General features: G+C 37.1%; 1 protein-coding gene across 2 annotated transcripts in view; it reads right to left on the bottom strand.

Moving 5' to 3' along the window:
• INPP5F (inositol polyphosphate-5-phosphatase F) overlaps nucleotides 1-26,775 on the bottom strand; it is a 45,778-nt gene that overhangs the window by 16,848 nt on the left and 2,155 nt on the right. For both annotated transcript variants that reach the window (XM_049810537.1, XM_049810539.1), the window contains exons 2-8: nucleotides 13,911-13,991; nucleotides 6,582-6,718; nucleotides 6,045-6,173; nucleotides 5,156-5,323; nucleotides 4,793-4,849; nucleotides 3,019-3,217; nucleotides 395-574 (exon numbers count right to left, since the gene is read on the bottom strand). In XM_049810537.1, coding sequence (XP_049666494.1) covers nucleotides 395-574; nucleotides 3,019-3,217; nucleotides 4,793-4,849; nucleotides 5,156-5,323; nucleotides 6,045-6,173; nucleotides 6,582-6,718; nucleotides 13,911-13,991 — 951 coding nt within the window. The remainder of the gene's footprint in view (nucleotides 1-394; nucleotides 575-3,018; nucleotides 3,218-4,792; nucleotides 4,850-5,155; nucleotides 5,324-6,044; nucleotides 6,174-6,581; nucleotides 6,719-13,910; nucleotides 13,992-26,775) is intronic.

Below are 26,775 nucleotides of genomic sequence, written 5' to 3'. Positions count from 1 at the left end.
ATTGAAATAGCAGTTCTTACTGCAGACAGAACCTCAGCATAAGTTAAATTTGTGGGCAAAGGTATTTGTAAGACATCAATGTCTAAGCAGGTTCTCAAAAGAGAAAACCAAATTGTCTCCCTTCCCAACTCAGAAAACACTGCAACAAGTAAGACTAGACATAAAACGGATAATTCATTAAATACTGAAATTCAAGGCCTGATGGAATTTACAATGGGCAAGAAGTTAGAGCTCTGTATAGTTACAATTAGAGTAGTAGTTAAGGGGAGTCAAGTCATTACTGTTATTCCTGGCTTCTATAAAGTGCCACTGAAAGACTAGTAGCAAAGCAACAGTCCAATGAACCTATTTCTAAGGTAACTCTCATCTTTAGGTATTCTACTCAAATACTTACTCTTGTCCAGTCGGGGCCGTGGGTTATATCTATATCCAACTTGGCTCCAGAAAACAGGCACAGAGCCTCTTGTTTGTATAAATGAAAGAGTATGATTATGAACATGAATCAGTTGCTCTGTCTCAACATAATTTGCCACATTTCCATTTTTATCAACACCTCTTCGCTTATACCGCATTCCTAGGAGGAACGAGAATGATCAATTCATATTAAAGTATTAGTCTTAAACATTAATAACTTCTGTTACTGTTTTTGACACAGTAACACAGGAGAGTTCTAGCCAAAATCCATGATCAATGGTAAAGGTCACTCCTATCCTACTCTAATCCCCAAAATTACATTGACTATAGGGATAAAGTTTATTTACTGATACACAACAAGCAGCAGAAAGTTGACAGGGCAAGGCAGTCTACTAGCACTGCAAGTCACAGGTCTTTAGTCCACCCTAAAGGATACATTACTACCTGTTCTGTCAAGTTTAGCAGAAAGTTTTACTTTAGTGTTCAGTATTTTCCATGAACCTAAAGGCCACTTTTACTGACAGATGCTCCACTTCTCACAATGAGATCCCACAAGCAGCCCAAGAAAATTTGCACATTCCACAAAACAGAAGACTTCCACTGCCTTGTTTTAACCTGTATAATTAATTCTGCATTTTAAGAACAGATACTGCTCTTCTGACTACACAGTTTTTTTGCCTAGCCATCTGACTGATCATTAAACAGAACAGATAAGCATTTGCACATGGAGGTTTGCCTGGCTTTTACTCAAAGGAGAATATATCACTATTTCAGAATGGATGCAGGTGGTAGCAAGGGATGGGGAAGGAATAAGTAAAAAGGGTTGGAGAAAGATTCAAGACCATGGTTTATAGCATGGAAATTCAGTTCCACAGAATCAGAACAACTCTGTTCCAAGTCCTGAAGTAGCACTGGACCAAAATTTTGAACTGAACCTCAACAACACTAGCTCACTAGCTAAGAACTGTGGGAGAGAAGAGAAGAGGTTAGAAATAGGAAAGCGAAAGGAATGTAAAATACCTGTCATAGGGACCTTCATACAGTCACAAAATATCAGACCAGTATAACAGCCTTTAATCAGACAGGGGCTTTTAGAATAAAGCATCAGTCATCCATTACTTACATCCTGCCACCAATAGTGGTCTTACACCAAAACCCAAACTAAATCTTTGCACAGGAAACTTCAGCTCCCTTACTTTTGATATCTCAACTACTGCAGACACTAGGCTTTTACTGTCTTAAGCTTTGGAGCGGCTGTCTTTCTTTATCTCACAACACCTTTCCTTAAGGTCTTGGGCATGTTGGTAATTTAGTGCAATGGTGGTTTTGTTCATTTTTTTTAAATCACGAACAAGCTGCCTGAAAGAATGAATGTATTTAGCATAGAAGCATATTAGGCTTTCAAATCAGTGTTTCCTCTGGGGTTTGTTGCAGGGTTAGGTGTTTTGTTTGGGGTTTTTTAACTACAATATTTCAGAAATACACTCTTTGAACTCTTGGCTAAAGTTACGCATTACAGAATGAATTAAACACACACTCCTATAATTATTCTTCAAAATATTGCATCAATTTACTGAAACAATCTTTTTTGTGTCACAGGAGAAAGTTCAACACAGTTTATGCTCTGGACTAGCATCAGATGAGCATAGTATCATTAATAGTAAGAGAGAATCAATAAGAAATTTGCCCTCTGCAATTCAGTTTTTGTATCTGCAAAACAATTTAGCATAAATAAGGCATACTGCAAACTAGATACTACCCTGAACCCCAAAGTATTTATTCTGAGTTGGTTGGTCTGACAAATAATTTTCCTGGGAACTGAATTAAATGCACTGAAGTGAGCTGTGGTACAAAGGTCAGTCCCATATCAGGGTAGGCTTACCAGTTTGGGTTGGGTTTTTTTTTGGTTTGGTTTGACATGTTAAAAGCCTATGTAGGAAAGGAGTTGGACATGGTGGAGAATATCTTAAAAAAATCTCAGACTGAAAAGGCTTAGATTTGAACAGGACCTACTAAAGTATAAGTGATTCAATCTTTCCTTCTGTGCTCCTAAGGACGGGGAATATTTTTTGTTTACCTTGCTACTATTAGAATAAGTCAAATATAGTGCAAGACCAAAGCATGATTCTTATTTCACACCTTGGTCCTGCATAAACATCTCCCGGGACACAGGCATGCAGACACACCTGCCTTTTCAAGTCTCTATTCATCTGCTGTCAAAGCCCTCAAAGGAAGACTTTCAAAAATTTAACTCCAACCCAGGCCTACCAAAACATATCAGGACAGAGCTGTACACAAGGTCCTAATCAAGGTGTTGTTTGCAAAGATGGAACTTTATCTCAGAACTGCAACCTCCAAAGATGCATTCAGTGCTCAAGAGGGCACTAGTGAAGCTCACTTAGTAACTGCCCTAAGTAACAGCTGTGTAGTGCTGTGTGTACTACAGCCTTTTCTTTTCCTCCTATAAGTGGGAAAGGCTGTAGCACATACTTTGACAAAAGCTGACCATCTGCTGAGCAGCAGAGCACTCTTTCAAGTTTTATCTTCTGCATCCCCTTCCAGTGTTCAGGAACAATCCCAATACCTTGAACTCTGTTTGCCTACCAGCTCTGTGCCGACTCCGGCGTGAAATAAGTGCCACCAGAAATGTTGGATGAATGTCATCTACACAAGTTGATTCCTGAGGAGGAGTTTCAGGACTGCTCTTATCATCATCAGAAGATTCACTATAGTTTACTACAAGTTCTTCAATTTGCACAAATCCTTGTATGATGGGTATAATCCAGAAGTCCACTTCAGCATTCTGAAGGTTACAAAAAACATTTACATTCCTGTTGGTTCTACATTACCTACAATGATTTCTGCCATTTCTCATGTTTATAAACAGTTGCTTCACATGCTTTTCATGTTCTAAGAAGTTTTTGCTATATCCTTGTCTTATTTCTGTAAAAGGTACCAGCATTTTTCCTACATTAGTCATAGGACTTAAATCAAGAGGAAGAAAGCAAGCTACTTAAGATCTTTTTTTCTGTGGAGATTAAGCAAGCTGAATCAAGGCAAGGCAAAAAGCCCTCCTCTACTCCCAGCTATCTAGGGACAGAAGGAAACCCTACAATATCTAAAAGCTTCTTTTCCAGTTTCCCCAAAGGGACTTTTCAATACAACATTACATCTGATGTTTAAGCACATTAAAAGCTTATAGTAGTAACTTCCCATGTCAAAAACAAGGATAGTGAGTTCAGACGCAGCAGGAAATAAGGTAATTTATTACCTAGTTTCTGCCTTAAGGCAGTTTTACAGCCTCTATATGGACATATAGTATATTACATTTATGTAGGTAGATAGATAAAAATTTAAAAGTGTAATGTTGTTAGCCTGTTTTCAGCAAAACATATTAGCATAAGCTTTATATGGGTCAACTTAGTACCCAAGCCAACTGGTTCAGTGCTCTGCACATTAGTGCTTTGCCACCCTAAAACATCAATTTCTTAAACAGAATTGAGATCCAAATTCCCTACTGATTCAATGTTATCCATTTATATCTTATAACATGAAAAAATACAACTAAACTCTTATGTTATATGCAACTTTTCACAGAGCATCTAGGTTTACCCTGCTCTGATTCCATAACCAATAGAGTAAGTAAAATTATTAATGAAAGAGATGCAGCGCATAAGGTAAGATGTCCACTGTCATCTTTAAAAGAACCTGAGTCTTGGTCTAAACTGGCATATAGTAGTTAGTAACTCAGTCCTTTATCTACAAGGTTCATTTAAAATGAAGTGAGATGATATATTGAAGAAAGAGCAGTGGTTCTATGTTTCTTTGTGTGCTCATTAGCCAGGAAAATGCTTTATCTACTCTGATTAGCTGTTCAGAATAACTTGTTCTACACTACTGTTACACTGATCAGCTACTCTGTTGAAGGAGAAAAACAGTATTCTCTACTTAGGAGGACAAAAATCTTGTCTCAAGAAAACTTTGGAATTCAGAGTTTTTTTCTGGCTCCTCCTTCTTATCAAGTTCAGCTCTGTCCAGGGATAATCCATTTCACAGATGAATACATCTTAAGTTTACCTTTGAAATCAGCACAAACATATCACGTTGCATTATTCTGCATTGCCTTATTGTAATAAAATTTCAAATTTTGTTGATGTTCATTCATTAGCAATGATCATAGGCTAACTAGAAGGCTGCCAGAAGGCTGGCTGGGGGAAGAAGGTAATGCCAGTTGCTCAGCTTCAGAAGGCACAGCCCTGATCCTGACCCATCTGCCAAGCAGGTTTTTAAGTAAACTTCTACAAGGCCTTAAGTAAACATTTCAACTAAAACTAAAGAACAGTTCTCATAATACGTTATTGTTAGAAGCAAGACTCACATCAATGCTGATAAGATCTTCAATCATATGCTTGTTCCAAAAGAATCTGTCATCAACCTGTTTATAACAAAAAGGGCAGTTTCACATTATTTTACTTAAGGTTTGGCAATATATTTGGTAAAGACACCAGTGTTATTCACTACAACTGTACATACAAGTCTAGTGTTCATTGCTTTCGACTATAACAGCTCAGTTCAAGACATGACACTGGAGACTGTTTCATTTCCTTGCACTGAAGCTGGTTACAGGGCAAGATCTTCAGTTGCTGTAGGTTATACCCACAGAGAATGTGACCAGTTAAGTTTGGACCACATTATTGAACAGCACATGTCCCAAAAGAAAAAAACAAACAAAACAACTTACTTTTCGCCACAGTGGTAAGTTAGTTTTCTCACACGCACTCTGCCTCTGCACAGAATTTGTTAGGTCATAAGTCAGGCTGTAGTAAAAGGAGTCTGAATCCATGAACATTTTGAATAACTCCTCCAATAGTCTCTTCTCCAGCTTCTCTTTCTCTTTACTTTCTTTAATCTGAACAAAAAGTAATAGCTTGCTTATGTCTTTCTCTTTGATTGAAAAAGACTCCAGTGATATTTGCTATATGCCATTTCTAACCTTGTAGACAAATATTTTCCTACTGACGAGCAGGATCTTAAAATTTCTAGCAGAGATAAACACATGGGACAGCATCTTCAGAAATATCATGCTATTACTTTTAGCAGTAAGAGCATTCAAAGCAGTCAGACTCTGAAACTTTTGGAGGTTACATTCAAGTAGTACTTTTCAATCTCAAGAGTTTCCAAGAAATATTGGATCTACCTGTTCTAATTTTAATAAATATTACTTGGACTTTCTAATCCCAGCCATTATTGTGTTAAAAGCATTTTGATAAGATTATATGGTGTAATCTGAGGAACTGTACACCAAATTTTGTCTCCAATTGCATATTATAAGATACATGCTTATACAGAGCAATTTGTAGAAGTGTAGAATCCCACTAGAAGCTAATCCCGGTAAGAAGGCACTCTATTAGTAATTCTGCCAAAATTATATAATTACAAAATGAAAAAAATCATAGAAGAGCCACAGTTAAATAATTGAAAATCAGATTGAACTTCAAGACAGTAATTGCACATTCTGTAGTTTTGCACTAGTTCTCTTTTTAGGTCTTAGTACTCCATTTGATCATCCACAACCTTTGAATTATCAACTAAACAATTTGGAAAAACAAGAAAACAGTAGAAAGCTTTACCTTCTTTTTATTTGGAGCAGACACATTTGATTTAATTTGAGTAAGAGTCTTCAACAGAAATTTTGTGTCATCTGGTGACTGTGTAATCTTCTCTGGCTTGTTTATTCCAAAATGGTGCTTTTTACAAAGCTAAATAATGATATTGAATTAAATCAAATACTTAAATACTCTTTAAAAAGTTCAAGGAAATTTTAATTAAAGTCTACAAAAGCAAGACTGAAATGTCCACAAACCTAGGGAAAACACTCTGGAGTAAATACAGGGGGAACTTGCAGGTTTCCATCTATAGCAAAATTTGCCCTCTTTTATGTAAAAGGCATTTTCTGCTGTGACCGTGAGAACGTCTGCCTCAATTTGACGTGACATGAGTATCCAAGACCCACCTCAACTTCACATCCAAATCACAGTGTAAATTAGTATTATTCACTTGTATTGTTTTTCCTTTACCCATTTTCTTTTGGAAAAAAATTCTGCAACATTTAAAGTAAGGGTTTCCCTTGAAGCCAAGTTATAGAATAGGACTGAAGATAGTCATACCTCTAATTCCAAATCCTGAGGTTCTGTTTCAGAAAGTGGAATCACTGCAATCTTTGTTATTTTGCAAACCTCATGGTCTCCTGGAAGTTTGCCAATCAATGCTTTCTGGCGAATTAAAAGTAGCCACCATGGTAAATCTGGAAAAAGAGTAGTAGATGCTTTTATTTGTCTGTCAGACATTTACTTTGATTAGTCTGCCAGAAGCTTCTCCCCAGTGTAAAACCCCTGCCAGGAATCATTTGACTAGAAGACTCCAGTGAATGATGATTTGCTATTGCTGTGTTTTGTTATTATGCATTGCAATTAAGAAAAAACCACCTCTACAAAAACAATACTTATTCAGTCTCTAATATAATAAGGAGATCAACTATTTCATAGACTTACCCATTAGAGGTAAAGTTAGCACTGCATCTATAGCAATTAGGCAATCTCTAGGATGATGCACATTCCCACCAACATCACTAATGGCAGTACAATTTGAAAAGAATAGCTGGAGCTCAACAGACAGCAAGCTAAGATTTTCCCTTTGTACCTTCTGTTGTGTATAAAACAGCAAATAAGACAGACATGAATAACATCTGATTACAATATTTAGAAGTTAAGAAATCTGGTGAGCAAACATGGACTGCATCATAAAGCAACTCATGTACATTTAAAGCTTCCCAACATCATTCCTGAAGTATGTGCATCTTAGTGGTGTAGAAATTAATGAGCCAAAGATTAAGGTATTGGTGCATTCCACACACACATTCAGTCTACAAAATTTGCAATCATAGCTTCAACACTTTAAAGAGACAGGGAAACAGAGCAAACATTCCCACTGACTGCTGAATAGTGCCTGGACATTATTAGCTTCCTAAATTTTAATCCCTTGCTTAGATCACTAGCATGCTAGTAGTATGCTATGCTTTTATAAGTCAAAAGTGAGAGTTCTGTTGAGAGATAGAAAAGGCACAGAAAGTCCTAGAGACACACATGTACACTCACAATTTCTCCCAAATGAGAAGCAACCAAGTTTAGCTGAAGAGGTCATATACAGACATTGAAAGCCGGCTATGGTAGACTTAAACACACTTCCACACTTGCGAGAGGTGAGTGTGTCATATTTTATGCCTTTGAATACAATATACAGCCTCTGAAAAAAATCTATTTACAGGCTTTATAGTGAATACAAAGACTGTTTTCCTTGCTCGGTAAATTCTAAACAGTATTTTATCCTCCAAGTGCTTAAGAAAAACCCAGGATAACATGTTCAAAGTCACAGGACACCAAGAATTGTTCTCTTTCCCAGATTTTCCAATACACACTCAGCATAGAATTAAAGGTCTATCAAAGTTCCCAATAACTGCACTTAAAAAAACCTTGAACACTTCAACCCAAATCTGACAATGTGTACAAGCAGCAGTTCCTTCTATCTAAAGAAACAGAATAATCATTGTAAATAGACTACTGTGCATTATGACACTCCACTCCTTATTTTGCTTTTATATTACTATCTTTAGAAAAGAGATGTGCTTATGTTGGGTATTAAGAAGCCTTTAAAAGTTACAGATCCTCATAATTACAAATACACTGTGAGAACCAGAGGCTGTACCCCAAAAAGGGAAGAGGAAAAAGGGAATAAAGATATGCATCACTTATTCAATATATGTGATCTTCTAAAGCAAGTCCTGCACTAATTCCTGAACACAACATCAGAAACATAATCTTTATAGGATCACAGAGACAAGTAAGGTCAGAAGGGATCTCAGGATGTCACCCTGCTCAAGCAGGGTCAGCTCTGAGGTTGCATCAGGTTACTCAAAGGTGTGACATAAGCATCATCTCCTAAAAACTGGTCAAAGGATAACAAATAAGGGCAAGAGTGACAGCAAATGCCAGCAAGACAGTTATCCTCACTGACAGCAGGCACTGGAACAGCTTTTCTGTATAGGTACAGGCAACATGACTTGGAGAACACCTGCCTTTGCCTCCAACATTCCACCCAGCAACCATGGGGGTAAGGTGGAAATAAGAAAAGGGAAGCTGAGGAAAACAGGTCAGATTCTACGCAACAGTGAGAAGACCAATAAGTAAGAAAATCCTTTTTGAAAGGCAAAATTGAAACGCTGCCCAAAACACCAGCAACAGATGAAGATGTCTACTGCTTCATCTAAAAAGGTCTACCATTTTCTATATTGCTTTCCAGTAGGCAAGAACAACACAGTCTCTGGAAACCCAGGGCAATCCAAGCTTAACAGAAGGGTAGTACAATCAGACATCCAGACAGATATTCCTGGTGGGCAGTGCTATAATTGCATCTATTCCCACCTACAGAAGGTTAGCCACACAACTTCCTGGTATGAGGAGATCACCAGTGTATGTCAACAAAACAAATACTCTTTTAAGAATGGATACCATCTAGAGTTCCAGTGAAATAATCACTATGATTCCATTGGAAAAAAGTATAATGTAAAGCACTTCCAAGCAGATAGACCTTAGTGAAAACTGGAAAAAAAAATCTCTAGCTACTCTCCAGTTTACCTCATATTAACAAACCCTGGTAGCAGTAAACAAGAGTTTAATACAGCCAAGTAAGTTCTGTATCCCTTTATCATTTTTTAAAATGCACTCAAAGTCATCTTGGTGTACATTTCAAAACTCTATTTGTATTATAGCCAGAGCCACAGAACATTGAAAGAAAACAGGAATTCCCCAGCAGATCAAAAGAAAGCAGTAAGGAAGTAATTATGCAGATAAAGTATGCCCTACAGTAAAAGCTTCATCAACAGCCAGAGAAGCAGCATATTATAATTGCCAGCAATATCTAAATAACTGAATCCCTAAATAGAGTATGTGCTTGTGCAGTTAAAAAAAAGTAGCTCCACAGAATAGCTTTAAAAAAAAGATTATTGTCTACTCAATGTGGGAGGTATGGTGTGTACAAGAGAAGAACACTACAGCTATATGTCATTCTAGAAGACCGCATGTTTTAAATCATCTCTTAAGATCGAATGTTCACTTTTAGTGTTTTATGAACTATGGCAGAGCAGATGGCAACAACTAATTTAAAGTAGTATATCTGAAGTAAGCTACTATGTCCCATTCCTTACTAAAACAGGAATTTAGCTCTTTTGCTTCAACAGTGTCAGCACACCACTGCTGTTTATTTTCTCTAACACTTCTCAAACAATGTAGTATTTAGTTTCCACAAATTCTTTTGCAGTAACTTTTCTTAAACTGTGCATAACTTTACTTACTATAAGCACTGCTTTTTGCAAGTATTTTGATTTTAGCCAAGAAATTCCTTGTTACCATTTTCTTTTCTTTTTTTGTTACTTGAATAGCTTAAAATTAGTTGCATGCAAAAAGAATGTTTTAGGTTGTTGATTGAATGAAGTTACAAATGGCAGTGGTTACATCTCATCGAAGATATTGCAGATGCTGAACCACTAATTGTTTCTATCAAGATTCAGAGGCATGCTAACAAAAAAAAAGCTTTCCTTTCCCAGGGATAGGAAAGGAAGAACTCCCCTTCTGTTTACCAAGTCTATGGAACTTTGCCAGCAGCATTTAATTTGGGTCTTAATTAACCAGCACTGGAAGAGCACACCAAATTGAAATGAGTACAGACATTAAACTGCATAGGAGCGTGCTTTGACCAAGAAACAGAAAAATGTGCGGAGGTAATTAAGTTAAGCAGAAGTTGCTGGAAGTGGCTAAGAAATCCAGGTTTGGTTATAGTTAGATACACAGTATTAACTCCAAGCATATTCTAGCACTACAATGTTTGATCAACTCGCTAAGTAGTCTTTGACCAAAAGTGATTCAGTTTCAGGCTACCATTACCATTTTAGGGATTAAAGTATCTACTTTTTATTTCAACAAAAAGTAACACAACCTCTTCCTAGTTCTGTATGGGGATTTTGACGAAGTTGAGTGGCTATACTTATATTTTGTATGTATGCACACTAACTGGACCACAAAACAAGATTAATATTCTATAAAGGAGATACTGTTCATGCAAGAGACATGCTTGCCTCTATACAGGAAGATCATGCAGAGACAATTTTAATTGTGCATCTGTACCAAGAAAACATGCAACATTCTATTTCAGTAACTTATCTCCACAACATATTCTAAAATCATTTTCCTTCTATTTCCATTTTTAGTCCACATTTTCTTACAAGTCATCTTGGAACAGGCCAGAAAAAGGTAAGACACCATATCCTTGCATTCTGATATTCAGCTAAGGTTTTGTTGTTTGGGTTTCTGCCCCATCCCCTATTCCCCCAAAAGCATCTTAATGTTTAGGAAAACTCAGTACTAGGGAAGAACCAAGTGATACTTCAAGTAGACTTTCATCTCCAATGTGAGTGTACAGTTATGTCCAGATGTACAACTGACCATCTCATAGCAAAAATTCTTTAAAGAATTAAAAAATAAAGCATACAATATTGGCTAGCTGGTTTCTATGAGACTGCTTCCCTGCCACAGAAGCTTTCCTACAAATTCTCCTGTACTAGGTCAGCAGTAGAACAAGCAAGATTAAGAATAGTATTAAATCCCATCTCTAGTTACAACAATTTGGGAAGGGTATTTCAATGCTAAATTAAGGACAGCCCAAGACTGCCTACAGGGACATTTCAAGGTCATTTTAGGACTACACCAGTATTCTCACATTAAGCAAATCTTTCAAGAATTTATAAGCCTCTATGCTCAAGACATTAAAGTGCCTATAGACTTAGTTACAGCTTTAGAGTGCACCGGTAGCAACTCCAATACTTAAAAAGGTATTTAAAGTTTCCAGTATTAGTCAATATGTGCTAAGCATTTTTGAAACACACCAGTACTTCTCTCCAAGAACAATAACAACAAGGTTCTGAGCTGGACAAGCCCATACAGGACTCTAGCTAGCCAGAGGAGCTTCAAATTAAGTTTTCTGATCTTTATAATCTGGGGGCAGGGGTGAAGAAATCAGAGCAACAAGTGTTCCTGTTCCAGATTAGCTCTGGGAGAAAAGCATTTCACTCAGCTTCTGCAGCACAATACTCTTACTAAGTTTGGAGACAATGGTCCAGCAATGTTAAATATTTATACAACTTCTGCTGATAAAGTTTCCAGGTGACAAAGATTGATACAAGAATAAGTAATGAAGACAGGTTACTGTTACAGACTGCTAGATGATTCAGCTAGAAGATTACACAAAACTACACTTGAATATGATCAAGGGAGAGTTCATTGACAGTAATGGGTTTCCAGAGACCTACATAAGACATCGCAGTCAGCCCTCTCATTTGGACTGCAGCCTGATGGAGGACACTCATCACCAACTGCCAGCAGATTCAAGGGAGCAGTAGCTCCCAGCAGAAAAATAAGGATAAATAGCTGGAGATTGTATCCTTCTTCAGACACTTAAAGGTAGAAAACAAATGTCTGTTCACAGGACAGTTGCATCACTAAATACCAGAATATCGACAGCAAGAAGGATAGTCTATGAACAGTTTGTGATGGTATCATCTGAACAAGGCAGAGAAGAAATAAAATGCTTCCACTGGCCTAAGCAGCAACTGACCAGAGTGCCTGGATGAGAATCATTGATTGAGTAGCTCTATAGGGCACATGAAAAGACTCTTATAGGCTCTATTCAGTAGCTCTATAGGACACATGGAAATGCTTATTACGTGATAATCTTAATTTACTTGACAACAACAAGCTGGCACCTGTTGAAGTGTCACATGCTGGGGAAAGTTTCAACTCAGCTTTCATAAGCAGAGGAAATACTTCACAATAAGCGCACATGCAAGGATATTCAGTTGCTATAACATTCTAGACCTTCCAGAAAGCATTTGACAAGGTCTACCCCTTCAAAGGCTTTTATACTAGACTCCCTAGAGAGAGGGGGGAAGGCCTTTGTGTACCTAAGTGCTTAGTTTAAATAACAAAAAAACACGCACAGCAACACCACCACACAACACACACAAAAAACATGTTAAAAACAATCATTGAGCATTTTCCCACAGCAGAAAGAGGTCATTACTGGAGTTTAGCCATCATTCATCATGAACAGCACATGCTGAACAGCACAGACGACCTGCATGAGAATGGCAGAGTCTGAGCCACTTCACATCATCAGATCTGAAAAAAGGATGGCTGAATAGATCTGTAGAATGAGCACAGACAAAAATATCAGGTGAAATTCAAAGGAGATGAAGCAATGCAACTGGAAGAGGACATGACCATAAACTTCATGGAGAGATGGGCTCTGAACTATTAGTCTCAGAAACAAGACATAGAGGTTACAGTAGCTATGGAGCCAAGCATTTCCTAGAAGTAAATCTGTCATATGCTCATGCAGTGGTGTACCAGTCCCCATTTTCCTTCCTCCCCTACTGCTAGTATGCCACTGCCATCTTGACTAATCTGTTTCTATTCAATGGACCACAAACATCTGATCCATTTCAGCACTTAATCCATCCTGCTATCCTGGAACACGCTTGAAACTTTACCTGTATTGATCATATTGCCAGGCACTACTTTAAATGCAGAGTTTAAGCACTCACAAAAAGAACAGCACACAGTAAGTGAAGCAGAGCTTATGTCTAGCTTTCCTACCTGTCAGTAAAAAGATATCCAGAGCTCTACTGGCAGAAGAATCTTTCTAGACAAAGCTGGTATATATCAAAATAAATATTTATTATGGATACAGGAATCTACAGATGACTAAAGCTAGAAGAGCATTGAATTTATTTTACAGGAAAAAGGTACTAGAATCAGTTAGAAACAAGCTTAACATTAAATTACAATGCATTCTACTCCTGCTTTCACTTTATAGCTGTCTTAACACTTAACTACAAATAAGTTTAAGTGTTCCTTTTACTTTCAAATAGTCGTCTACCAAGGTAGTAATTATTCTTCAGGTTTTCATATAGCATTGAGAATTCAAGACTTATTTTTGTGAAAGCTGCCATCATTCGCTTTTGCACTGTATCATAGGAAAACAACAAAAAGTTTGAAAGGATTATTCAAAAAGGTGCAACAATTTTACAGATCTCACATGAAGCCTCAGATAGAACTTCATACACAAATTTCTACTCTTTGTGAACACAGTTCTCTATTTTTAGAGGACAGTGATGAACCAAAATACATACACTGGAAAGTAGATGGAATTTGCATCTGCAGCTATAATATAATCACTTTGACAAGTTCACATAGTCGGGGAGTACACCTCTATGGCAAAAAACACTACAGAATTCCATTTGAGCTACACAGTATTATTTGTAATATCACCGACTTCAAAACAAAGTGCATTAGCAGTAAAACAAACAAAAATACCCAACAACCACATACCTGTATGAAGCTGAACTTTACCAATGACTCCCTCTACCAGGCCCAGACAAATGGGATTCCAAGCCAAAAGAAGATCAGTGGCTGCAAAAAAAGAACAAAATTCTTGGTTTTTTTAAAGTTAACTCAACAGGACAGTTAATCCAGTGATGGTCATTGTCTCCACTTTCCCCACCTTGGAGGGTAGAAAATACACCACTATTCCTGCAATAAGAATAAAATACATATGCTGTCCAATTTTTGCTTGTTACCAGGCAGCTATGACCAAATTACTAAGTTTCCAATTTAAAGCCCTACCCCAGATATTTTAAAAAACAAAACATAATTGTTTGGGGCTACAGTAATTCAGTTCAATGGAAGCTTAGTCCTTCTAATGGATATTAGAATTTGTAACTTAACTGATATTTTACGTGGTACAGTGGAATTGAATACAGGTCATTGAGTTAATTACATAGCTTCAAAAACCTAGCAGATGTTAACTTTCAGCCCCAGCTCTCTCCCATACCTATCCAATTACAATTAGTTTGACATCCTCTTTCTTTATACATGCACACACACACACTTCCTCTTTTCTTAAAACACTCTCAACAGCTACACGGAATACTGAAGTACACACAAAGTTAAGTTTCAGGTTTATAGTTCTTCTACTGTTAAGAAATTCCAGTGAACCACACAGGAAGAGAAAGCAGGAAGGCAACACTATCAACTTTCTAAACTGTAAAGGGTACTCCTCTCAACATGCATTCAAGCCATCACTTGATGCAAGTCAGTAAGACAGTGTAAACACTAAGAGTATTCTGTGGTCACAGACACACATTGTTGATACTCAGAAAGAGTTTCTAATTTTGGTGTAGTACCCTTTCAAGAGCTCAAGACTGTGGGAACAAATAAATTTCATAAGTCAAGTCTTAAGTGAAAAAAAATCCTTAAAAGCAATTAATATCTGTGCAGGAGAGAACAAACTCACAAAGGCAAAGAAGAGAAGGTATTTCTATACCAATAAGAACAAGAAGCTTGTTATTATCTACCAGAACTCACTTGTTCCAAGGTGGAAGAGTTTCTCCAGTTTTAACATCCAGACAAATTAAATATCTTAGCTTACACTTAGGTGTAAGCAGATGAACATTTGAAAGAACAAACTCATACAGTACCTTAAGATACATAAGGGTACAAATCATCCACCTACACACACTTTATTTACAAGACCTTAATTTCTTCTTGGAAGTCAGAAATCTGCCTGTAACAACTGATACTCAGTCTGATACTTTTTACATACCTATTTTCAAACACTGTATCCTCCTTGAAACATTGTAATTAAGAATTTGCTATTCTAAGAACACATTTAATCCTAGCTTTCAGCATAACATTTAAATGTAAACCAGACTCAGCTAATTTCATCATTAAATACAAGAATTCACATGAGATACAATAGAAATGGTTTACGTCAGGATAGATCTAAGTTGAACTCATTTAAAGGGGATATATCACATGTGCGGGTATGCAGACAAGCAAGAACTAAGAGCACATGGCAGCAGAACTTAAAGCTATGTTTGCAGGAGGCAGTACAGGGCTACAATTAATGTGTGTAACCACGCTGTACCATTTAATGGACTATATCTGCAGAGAAACTCCTGGTTCTTCATGTTTCACTGTAAGAGTGCTACAGAAAGTTACTTGGTCTGTACAGAACCTAGTATGAATCATGAAATAATTAAATGAAGTTCTTAAGGAGACTAATACAGATAGACAAGCACCAGAAATTAAGCAACAGTGGCTATGAGTGTGAACAGTTTGATTTACCCTCAAAACTTGCTGAAGTACCTAAACTCATCTTGTATCTGTATGCCAAAGACTTGTGCTCATACAAAACAAGCTCTAGGACAGTCTGAGCTCAGAGTTTCAGTCCAAACAAGATGCAAAAAGCATCTGTATGCTGAGTGGAAGTGGAAAATCTGCACTATCAAACTTATAGGAAAGAGGAACACAGGCAGGTTTCCTCACTCCCAAGTCTTCCACCTTCTTTCCCAGTTCACCCACACAATCCCCAGAGTCTTGTCTTCACCTCTGAATTTCCCAGAGCTGTATTGTCTCAGACTTCATCTACTTTTTGCTTCTTTGCAACTGATTTCTGCATTCATATTCCACTGCGAGAGCTAGAAACCAGCTAGATACATCAAGCAGCCAAAAAAAAAGCTAGGCACAGGAAGAATTTAAAGAACCAAACCACTGAAGGCTTACCATAGCTACTACGAACCTAGTAATCTACACTACCATCTAAGTCTTTTTAAACTACTGATTTTCTGCTATGGCAAGAGATATTACTAAGAAAGCTCTGGATTTCTTCTAGTAGCTTACAATAGATTTTAAAAAAAAATGAGAAAACAAGGTTTTGTTTTAATTCAATATAAAGAAACAATAGTTTAGACTTGCCTGCAAGAGGACATAAGGAAACTGGAATCAGTAACTGTAGGACAAGTGGGTCTTATGTAGCTGTTCTATTAGTTTTGGACATATGTAGCCCTAGGCATAATCATACAAAATGTGTCCAAGACTTCTACAGGAATACCTCTTCCTAGTAGTGCAGAGGCACAATGAGAACTGGCCCTAAACTGACTCCTATGTTCACTTAAAGTATAGATGAGCTTTGGAAAAAAAAAAGAATGCATTTGGAGTTAAATGAGCATTACAGTTTAAGAGTTTAAAGACACAATATGTGGATCCACCAGCTGGACAGCACTGGGTCTTGAGATAAGCATGATTATCAAGCTACTAACAGTGAAGGCTGACTGTTTCAAGAAAATTCTCAGTTAAAAGTTTTTGGACAGCATTTGTACGAGACATGTGGCCACATTTCTGACTGCTGAATGCTGAAACAGTACATGGCAAATTTTTATTTTTTTTTTTTTTTTTTTAAGAAATGCCTTATCAAGGCTCTATCACTGGACTTCTTCTACACCCAAAACAGACCAAATGCTTTGAGATATGTGAAATACAATTTATCAATACAGTTACTCTTGCTTCCCCACACAAAGTTATATTCCTATAGATGTCATGCTCTTCATCTAGTAATCCCTTGAAACTCAAACAGCCAGGAATAAAGACTTAATCTGAAACCGCAACACATTATTGTTGAAACAGACTTCTTACAGTATTGTGTTGGCTATAATGAGCACTGTCAAAACAGTCATTGTCCTTCAAAGCAGAAAGTAGGAAACTCTGTACAGAAAAAGTCACTACAAGCAGCAACCTGAGCCCTATGGAAGATCTTCAACTTGGGGAGTTCTCTGGTGTCCTCAGTATGTTTTAGTTTGAGACAATTGCTAGGATTTGATAGGCCTTAACACATGCCCTTAATACTCTGAGGTATGTCCTTGCTTACCAAGTTCCCATCCCAAAGTACAGAATTGCTCATTCTTTCCCTTATCCCACCAACTAAATTCAAGCTATTGAAATAAGCATTGCCTCTTTTTGCTGATTCCTGTCAGAGATTAACGATCACTGATGATACATTTACTATTCACAGCAATTGTATCAGCATTGTAGTTGCAGCACAATAGAACTTCCATCACAAATTCAGAACAAAACCAGCTTTGATGTGATTACTTCCACCACCACCCCTCAGCTTACCAGCAGTGATGCAGGGCTATGCAATGCCAGATAAAGTTTCTTTAATTCTTCATGTTTACACAAACATAACCCTGAAAAAGTTGATACAAAAGCAACCTGGAAGAGCATCAAAAGCCAAAACTGCTTTCTAGCTCTTTTTCCAGTCTACCACCAGCAGAGCTGATCCTAGGTCAGGCACAAATTCTGATAAGAAAACAAACCACTGCTTTCAGATAAGCGACTTGCTCAACTACAATGACTCTAGGCAAGTCTGAGGAGTTTAAGGAGGCAGGCTGTCACAGCTTCTTTTGGGGAGAAGACAGGAAGAAAAAAATTTAATTTGTAATAACTTGACCCCTTACTACTGAGCCACTACATGGTTCAATCCATCAAATCGCTGTAACTATTTATCTTCCAGTCTTGCTACAGTTCAGGAAGTATAGTCCTCTTATCTTCCTCAAACTTCACTGGCTTTCAGGAATGGACTTTGGCTAGAAAGTGTTTCCTGTCAGTGTGCTCAGTACAGAAACACACAAAACATCACTGAACTTCAAAAGCTCAGTTTATATGCAAGTGTACAAACAGACATAAAGTGCATGCTATTTCTCAAAAATTCTTTCCATAGCCTGACAGAGTAGCAATTCTCACAATCATTCTCACCATTCAACACAAGCAATAGACATTTATTTTTATATATATATATATATATAAAAAAAATAAAAGCCAAGTAACTAACTGTAAATAGCCAAAGTAAAACTTTCAGCTCTGCTAATGTAACTTCTGATACCAAGTGTTAACTTTCAGGAAAAAACTTCCACACTATTTTTAAATAGATTTGAGATTTTTTTTTTTTTCCCTTTAAATTGCATCTGCTTTAGATCAAGGACAACCACAAGACTATTATTAGCACTATTGGACCCTCATGACCTCTTGTGGCTTTTGAAAAGAAAGTCTGCTTCCAAGTTCCAGTTCATCTTTGAATAGTGTTCTGAAATATTTGCCAGGATTAAGAGATTACAAATTAACTGGGAAGAGTATAAGAGTATAAACTTGAACTTCTTTCTCTTGTAGGAAATGAAGTACTACTTATGCAAACAAAACTTAGGCTAATTAAGTTTTCCTTTCAGCACAGATTTCTAAATTTAAATATAAACTACTATAATTACAGAAAGATGGAGGAATATCAAGACTTTTAGTATTACAAGTACAAGCTCTTCATTGTCATGAAGTGTTAACTTCATTTACTTGCATATTCTCTCCCAAACTTTAAACAAGTTATCCCTTCAGCTAATCACCTGTTTTAATTATCTTTAATTTGTCATTTATGCAGCTTGCACTGTCTGTGTTAGTCTTGAGCCCTCAATCCCTTAGAATTGAAATGCTTAGCTTTACAAGAGAGAAGTGAAATCACCACTACTCCCCAATATGCCCCCACACACACCCCTTAAGAATCCTACAGCTAGGCTACACTAGGAGGATTTCAAAAAATTCCCACTTAGTCTTCTCACTGCTACTACACCTTACAGCCTTGCTATAAGGCCTGTTTATCCTCCACTCCCTGATAATGAGAAGTATGTTTTCCAAACAGTAATTCAGTGCAAGTTTCTTAGAGTGCCTGCCTGTAGAAGCACAGCACACTACAAAGTACATATCTACCCACTTGTGTCTAGGAAAATGAAACAGGGATTTAGTTTCTTTGGATGCTTTCCTTCAGTATTTCAAAGTTAGACTAGATGAACAGGAACAGTTCAAGTACAATTCAGGTTGTATAGTAACAGATTTAAAGCAATGGGGATGAGAGTATACAGGTTTGTACTACTGCTGCAAAAGCAGGATGCAAGTCCCAGAGAAAGTACCTAACAAAAATGAATCCTTAATACTCATTTTGATAAAGAACACTTCTTGGTATTCTCTTGCAGTCAAAATCCCCTGAGTCACCAGGCATTGCTCAGGAAACTTAAAAACATACGGAAAATGTTCAGTTGTCTGGAAAGTATCCAGTATTACAAGTAACTGCACAAGGAACTCCTGTACTGGAAGTGGTAACAAACTGCGGTTACCAGGTTTTTTTTACCAGGTTAAACATCTTCCCTGTAGACAGAATTTGACCATGTAGGTAAGTGGTCTCCAAACTTTATCACATACCACATCAGTAAAAAAAAAATTTTAGCATACACCCCAAATATATGTACATTTATGGAGTTATACACATGTTCTACTGTACTAATATCACATACCTTACAAAACATACACAAAAAAAGAAGTTTTAAATGGATTAAATATTTTTAAAATATTGTTTATTTTATCTTCATTGATGGTACAAAATATTTTCTTCCCACACCCTAATGGATTGTCTTGTATACCCCAAGGTGTTTATACCACACTTTAGAGACCACTGCTGTAGCTGGCTAAATGTGTGCCATGGTAGAGGCATTTCAACCTCTTAAAATTAGAATCACCTCCTCACCTGTTCCACAAACCTGTAAATACCATTCAGGTAAGTGACCAGCAGAGTCTCTTTTAAAATGCAAATAAGCACTAAGCCACTGAAACTCAGTGTTTGATTTTGTTGGGTTTTGGGGGGTTTTTTGTTTGTTCTACTTCAGAATTTCCCTTTATTCTTCTTTTACACTGCTGAACTCTGCTTGTAAACACATACTTTCTCAGAAGTCATACAGGTAAGGAAATATCTTTTATCCTTCCAAAACTAACAACACTGGATTAGTTAATATTATTACAGACTAACACACATTCCCATTTTCAGCTGATATTTCAACAAAGCTCAAGTTGTTTGTGGGTATATCCTTAAAGCTAGGAAAACAGTAGGTTGTCTGCATTTATTATTTTAACCTCATTTACTTTGTAAGAGGGAAATTATCAGAAAGGCAGGATAAAGATTTTACTCATACCTACTTACAAAACTAACAGTTTAAACACTCTGTTCATGCATTCTGAAGATAAGCTCTTTTAAAAAAGTTTGTTCTACAGCTATACTCAAAAAAGAATGCAAGAAAGCTATCCCATCCTCAAAAGATTTAAATACAAACATTGAGCAGAAGGATTTCACAATTATGAAACATAGTTTTATTTATCACTGAACTGATTTATGTTAATGCTTCTTAAGAGCCATGAGAGAAATACTGGTATAGCCGTGGTGAGCCAAGTCTAACCACAGTAAAAGTTTTCTCTCACTGTCACCTTTACTTCTTATTCCATAATTAACTTTCTTCTCTGACTGCTCAACTAATCAAACTCAAAGCAGAAAACAAATTATGGATTGGTGTCATGGTTTAACCCCAGTCAGCAACTAAGCACCACACAGCTGCTCACTCACTTCCCCTGCACTCGGTGGGATGGGGGAGAAAATCAGGAGGAAAAAAAGTAAAACTCACAACTCATGGGTTGAGGTAAGAACGATTTAACAGAAGGGAAGAAACTAATAATGCTAACACTAATGACAATAGTAATAATAAAAGGATTGGAATATACAGAACAAGTGATGCACAGTGCAATTATTCACCACTCACTGACCAATGCCCAGCAAGTTCCCAAGCAGCAATTCCCCCCCAGCCCAACTCCACCCAGTTTATATACTGGGTATGACATCACATGATATGGAATAGCACTTTGGCCAGTTTGGGTCAGCTGTCCTGGCTGTGTCCCCTCCAGCCTTTTTGCTGGCTGGGCACAAGAAGCTGAAAAATCCTTGCCTTGGTCTAAATACTACTTAGCAACAACTGAAAACATCAGGGTGTTATCAAGATTCTTCTCATACTTAACTCAAAAACAAAGCACTATACCAGCTACTAGGAAGACAATTAACTCCATCCCAGTTGAAGCCAGGACAGTTGGGAACAGTCATTTCAAACACTAAGTAAGGGAGTTACTCAAAAATTTGGCACATGTGTTTCAGGAACAGAAAGTAAAGGATCTCATGCCACATACACCACATATTCCCCCACCCCCTTTTTTTTTAAACTGTGGGGACAAATTGACTATTTAATCAAATGTCAACAAGCAATATATCATTTAAACATTACTGGAAGATATGCCAGTATAGGGAAAAACTTAAGCATCAGCCATATGTGGGAAAGTTGCTGGTTTTTTCTAAACTGAGAAACAGACAAGGAGAAAACAAACCAGAAGTTAACAATTAATGACAGACCAGCACATTTGCCATTTACATTTTGCAACTACCTCTTGGGCAAGGTCATATACTCTTAAATTTGGCTCAGAATCCTGTTTCACACAACACTGGCATCTTTTATGCCATCTACTTCAGCATCTCAGTACAATCTTGTCTACTATCCCTAACATTTTATCAGGGAAAAAATACTTAGTACATTACTCAAAATAGAGCATAAGTTTTCAAGCTCAAAGTATGTTCAAGTGCCTTGGTTTCAGTTTTTCAAAGACACAACAATGTACACTGTTTCAGGGCTTCTTGTCAAGTAAGACCTATTCCTTAAAAGGAAAACCTAAGTGTTCAAGTGGAATTCCATTCATTTTGGTTCAGCTTTTCAGGAGAAGAATCCTCTCCCAGTTTTCATTGGGGGAGCAATTAAAGATGTTTGGAACAAGAATACACAACTGATCATTGAGTATTAATATTGCCATTTACTAAAGCAGAGCTTTCATAAAAAAGGTTTTTACACCTCCAAATTCCTCCTCTAGAAATCTGTCCAACAATTTCTTCTCTTCTTGATACTCTGATCCTATTATTTTGTTTCCTATGAGGACACATGCAATGCAATTATTTTAACAAATAGGGATATAATAAGAACATGATCAGCTGATAGAACTGATGGCCATCAGCTAGAAGTGTTACCACCACAGACAGGAATTAGAGCACTTCACAAAAGGTTTAAACAGATGGAGGGAGAAGAAAAACCCACACATACCCATAAGCACACCCCTCCTCAGTGGGCTCTGTTTTCATATTCTATCTTACAACAAGTGTTACTTCCTGGTTAAGATTTTTGCAAGAGCAAGTGATATGGCTAAATCATGACTGAAGATAAACTGGGGAAAGTTTGTTGATGTTTGTTTAAATAAAGAGTTAAATCATCCTAGATCAAGTTAGATTATCATTCAAGGAGAGTGGGTTTTCAAGAAATACAGATATAGTTATGCATGCAAATTTCTCCATTAGTATAACTATATGCTGTTTTGTAACAAATCCAGAACAGTCAATCAGAACTACTTTTTTAAATCATAAGTTTATAGCAAGTTTAACACTTAATGAGAAGCAAATTTTGCCTTCCCAAATTTGTATCTTATTCTCTAAAAACCTCTATGTGTATTAAAAATCCACGCTCTTCATAACATTAAACATGAATCATGAAACCTCTAGCCTCAAACCTCTGAGACATTTGAGGGGAAAAAAAACCCACAGTCTGCCAAACTCTGGGCCCTAAGTCTCAAAACACAACCCTAACAGTGAGTTTGAAACGCACATTCAATATTTAATTAAGCTGTATTGGAGGCCTGTTTGATATTGCACTGAAGAATTTGCTTCTAAAAGAAAATTTTAAACGACCACCTGAGAAGTGTCACAGTTCAAGGGAAGCATTTAGTGGAAATTATTGCAGAGTGCCTTGACATCTCAAGGCTCCTGTTGCAGCCGCCATGCAACACAACAGGTTTGGAAGAGAAGCAAGAGAAAGTGTTCTCTTGCTGACTGTCTCACTTTTTCATTACCAGCAAATGCCCCACTGCCCACCAAATCACTTCAGGAAGTCATCCAAAACCTTCCAGGAAGTGTCTTTAAAAAACCTCTCAGATTAAGAAGCTACAGCATTAAAACAATTCTTTCTGGGGCATAACTTTGGCAACATAAGGTCTCTCCCATACGCTTAATAGTACCAACTGAAGACCTTTAAAAAAAAAAATCACATTCCAATCTACAATAGTTGTTTTGAAAGAACATAAGGGGCATATCAAATAAATGCCTTTTACTGCAGTTCAGACAGTTAAAAACTGAAGCCACTTAGAGTTTTCATGTTTCCTTACACATACAGCTGAAATATCACCCACACTGTTAAACCGTGAAAGAACCTAGCAAAAACAACAGTATTCACAGATCGAAAACCCACAAGCCTTTGATATAGATGCAGACCCTTCTTAATTGAAAGGCCTCTACCTCTCAGTGCCTTCTGTTCTAAACGTTCCAGTTGCAGTTAGTCCATAATTTCTTATTCACTATTTAGTTAACACTAACCCATCAGATCAAAGATGAGTCTAACTTCTGCCAGCAAAATACAAGCCACAAAAATCCACCTGAATTAGATTCATTTTAATTCGGGGCAGGGGAAGCTTTTTTCTTTTACAAAGCAAGCAACCTTCAGATCACCAAAAAAAAACCAACAGCATATCAAGCTTAAGAGGTTTTTCATGTATTTATTTAAATCTAAAGCCATTTCAGTGTGGGCAGGAATTCTAAGACATCTATGCATCTGAGTTGGGACAAGTGTGGAATTCCCAGACCTCTTCACATAAGAAAAAAAAAAGGGGGGGGGGGGGGGGGGGGGAAGAGACAGGAACACTCTTGTTATATCCAACTCATCATCTGCTACTAAGACTCAAAAGGAAACTAAACAAGAAACATCTCACCTCAAGATTTATTTAATTCTCACCAGGTTAGGATGTAGCACACTATCAACCCATTTCAGTCTCAGGTTTAGGTTTGCTATGCTCTGTAAAAAGAATCATGGATGGAATTACAAAGTAGACTTATTTAATGAATGTAGAAAATTTATCTCTGGTAAACACATTTGAAGATCTTGCCTCACAGTCAGAAGCTACAAAATTGACTAATGTATGTAATATTCAATCAGATGAAAGATATACAGCAGCCTATCCCTCCATTCTCTTTTGCAAGAAGGAGCAAGCAGCAACAGGGAGCTAACTGCTCAAGATTTTTTAGGCATACATCCTTACTGGGTTGCAGCTAATACAGATCAGTTCTGACATCTGGTTTGTCACATATACCACAAGTATGTTGTGCGGAGAACAAAGAAAGTGTATGGAAAAGAGGGAACAGAATGAGCAGGCAAGAGTGAGAAACAGTTCAGTAACCATTGCAGCTAAAAAGTGTCAAAAAACAGCTTGAGGTTCCTTATGAAGTAATTTGAAACACGGAGAGACTTTTTCTAAAGCTACAACTACCTCCTCTGGAATTCATTTTCCGGAATAGATAGGCAGTTTCTAAGACTTACTACTGAAATTCAGGAAGTCAGTTTTGTATGAAATACTTAATTCCATAACACCCTTTAACACTCGGGCCATCATCCCTCAGAGCCAAGCTGTTAGACTGTTCTATAGCCTTAAGCCTACTGATACATCTACTGGTATCAGTGGCATTGCTCCTTACACCATCCATTAGCTCAAGGCTGTCACTTGAGCATTTACAGGCATTAGACTTCAAACAAAGGAACTACTCTTCTCCTCCAGTCTACAATCATGAAGAACAGCTCAGGAATTCTGACAAGCAATTTCTACATGACTCCTGTAATGTCTTTGAGGAGTAAGGCAAGCACACATAACTAGAATATTAGATGGCCTTATGATTTGTGATTCAGAGAAGATTTCACACTATCAGACTAAGACACCTAACCTGAAATCTGCACCCTGATACTCTGACAATACTGTTTGGTAACATGTCTCTCATTAAAAGAAAAATATTTGAGAGGCATTGCTTCAGTTGCTGATTCACAACAATTTTCAACAGATGAAAACTAGTACTGTAATACTTATTTCCTGAAGTGTTTAAAACAAACAAATGCTCATTTGCCTCCAGTTATAGGTTCAAAGGTAAGACACCTCTTAACACCACCTTACTCTTACAGAGAGAGGCAATGGAGTCTTTTGAAAATTAAGTCACCAAAAATTGTGTTAGAATAATTCTGATCTGTATATCACTCAAAATATCTCATAGTTTGGTTTTGTTTTTTTTCCTCCAGGGCAGTGGAAACCAGCACTACTACTAGTAATAGTTTTAGTAGCAACTATTCCCAATCTTAGTCTGGCATTACTGCCCAGAATATTATCAAGGCCAACGCAATGATAATAGAAGTCTTCACCCCATAAAATACTTCATTTCTTTTTCTGCTGATAAGAAAATAGTGAAAAGAATTCAATGCCTTCAATATTTTTGCTCTTTTCTATATGTGTATATACATGCATATATAAATACATAATTTATATCAATAAAACAATGTTCGTAATCTGTGCAGAACTACCAGTCAGGAGCAGCCAAGCAGAGAGTAATCAGAGTAAACCAAGAGTGAAATCCCAATCCAAGACTTGATGTAAGTTATTTAAAGCATGGTTGAACTACACATTTTTTCACTACACTGAAAAGAGTACAGTGTAGACAGCTAAATTCCTAACAAAATCTATGATGCCCAAGTGATTCATGGATTTCCTGCAGGTGACTCATTAGTGCTTTCACTTCAGAGAAAAAAAACCACCAGAAATATCTTGTAAACACAGGCAGACATCCTTCAGACTAGGGCCAACCTCAGGCTTTGCTTATAGCAAATATTTACCAAATTTTTCTGCCTTTTTTAATTAAAGCTGTTCATGATTCAAAGAGGTGAGAAATACAGCTTTCAAAATTAGCAAATTTCTGAACATGCCTTTATAGTTGAGGGAGGAGAACATTATAAAGCTTAGCGTCAGCTCTTTAGATTCAGACCTATCATATAAAGCAATACTTTGCAAGGTTTGCCAGTATTATGTATTTCAATCCATGAATGTACAAAGATTAATTCAGAGCAGCCTCTGTGGGACAAAATAAAACCAAGGCATCCAGAACCAAGTAAAGATACAGAGTTAGATTACAGCCTTTTGACGGACTATTAAACATGTCAATGAACACAAGTTATGACTTTGTTTATTTTAATATGGCAGTGACTCATCACACAGTAATCTATTTACTCATTTCCGGTCAGTGGCCTTGATTATAAATGGTCAAATGTAATAAAATTATAAACTTGAGTATATTCAGCTCTGTCTTAATACAAGCAAGAGCTATCAATCCAAGCAATACTTCTCGTGAGGGAACTGTTTATTTCATGGGTTTACTTTCAACATACTAAGGTATTTCATTTCACAGCCCTAGTGCCCACTTTCAATAAGATGGTCCACAGGCAGGGTTGGAAAAACTAAACTATCAACAGATTGAAATGGGAAAGCATGACTAAATGAGAGTTTCAAGCAGACCAAGAGACTTCAATATCATATCACCTTTCATTAATCT

Source organism: Accipiter gentilis, chromosome 9, assembly GCF_929443795.1.
Source record: "Accipiter gentilis chromosome 9, bAccGen1.1, whole genome shotgun sequence".
NCBI classification, from domain to species: Eukaryota; Metazoa; Chordata; class Aves; order Accipitriformes; family Accipitridae; genus Astur; species Astur gentilis.
The sequence above is the reverse complement of the archived record's forward strand: the minus strand, read 5'-3'. Positions and strand labels throughout refer to the sequence as shown.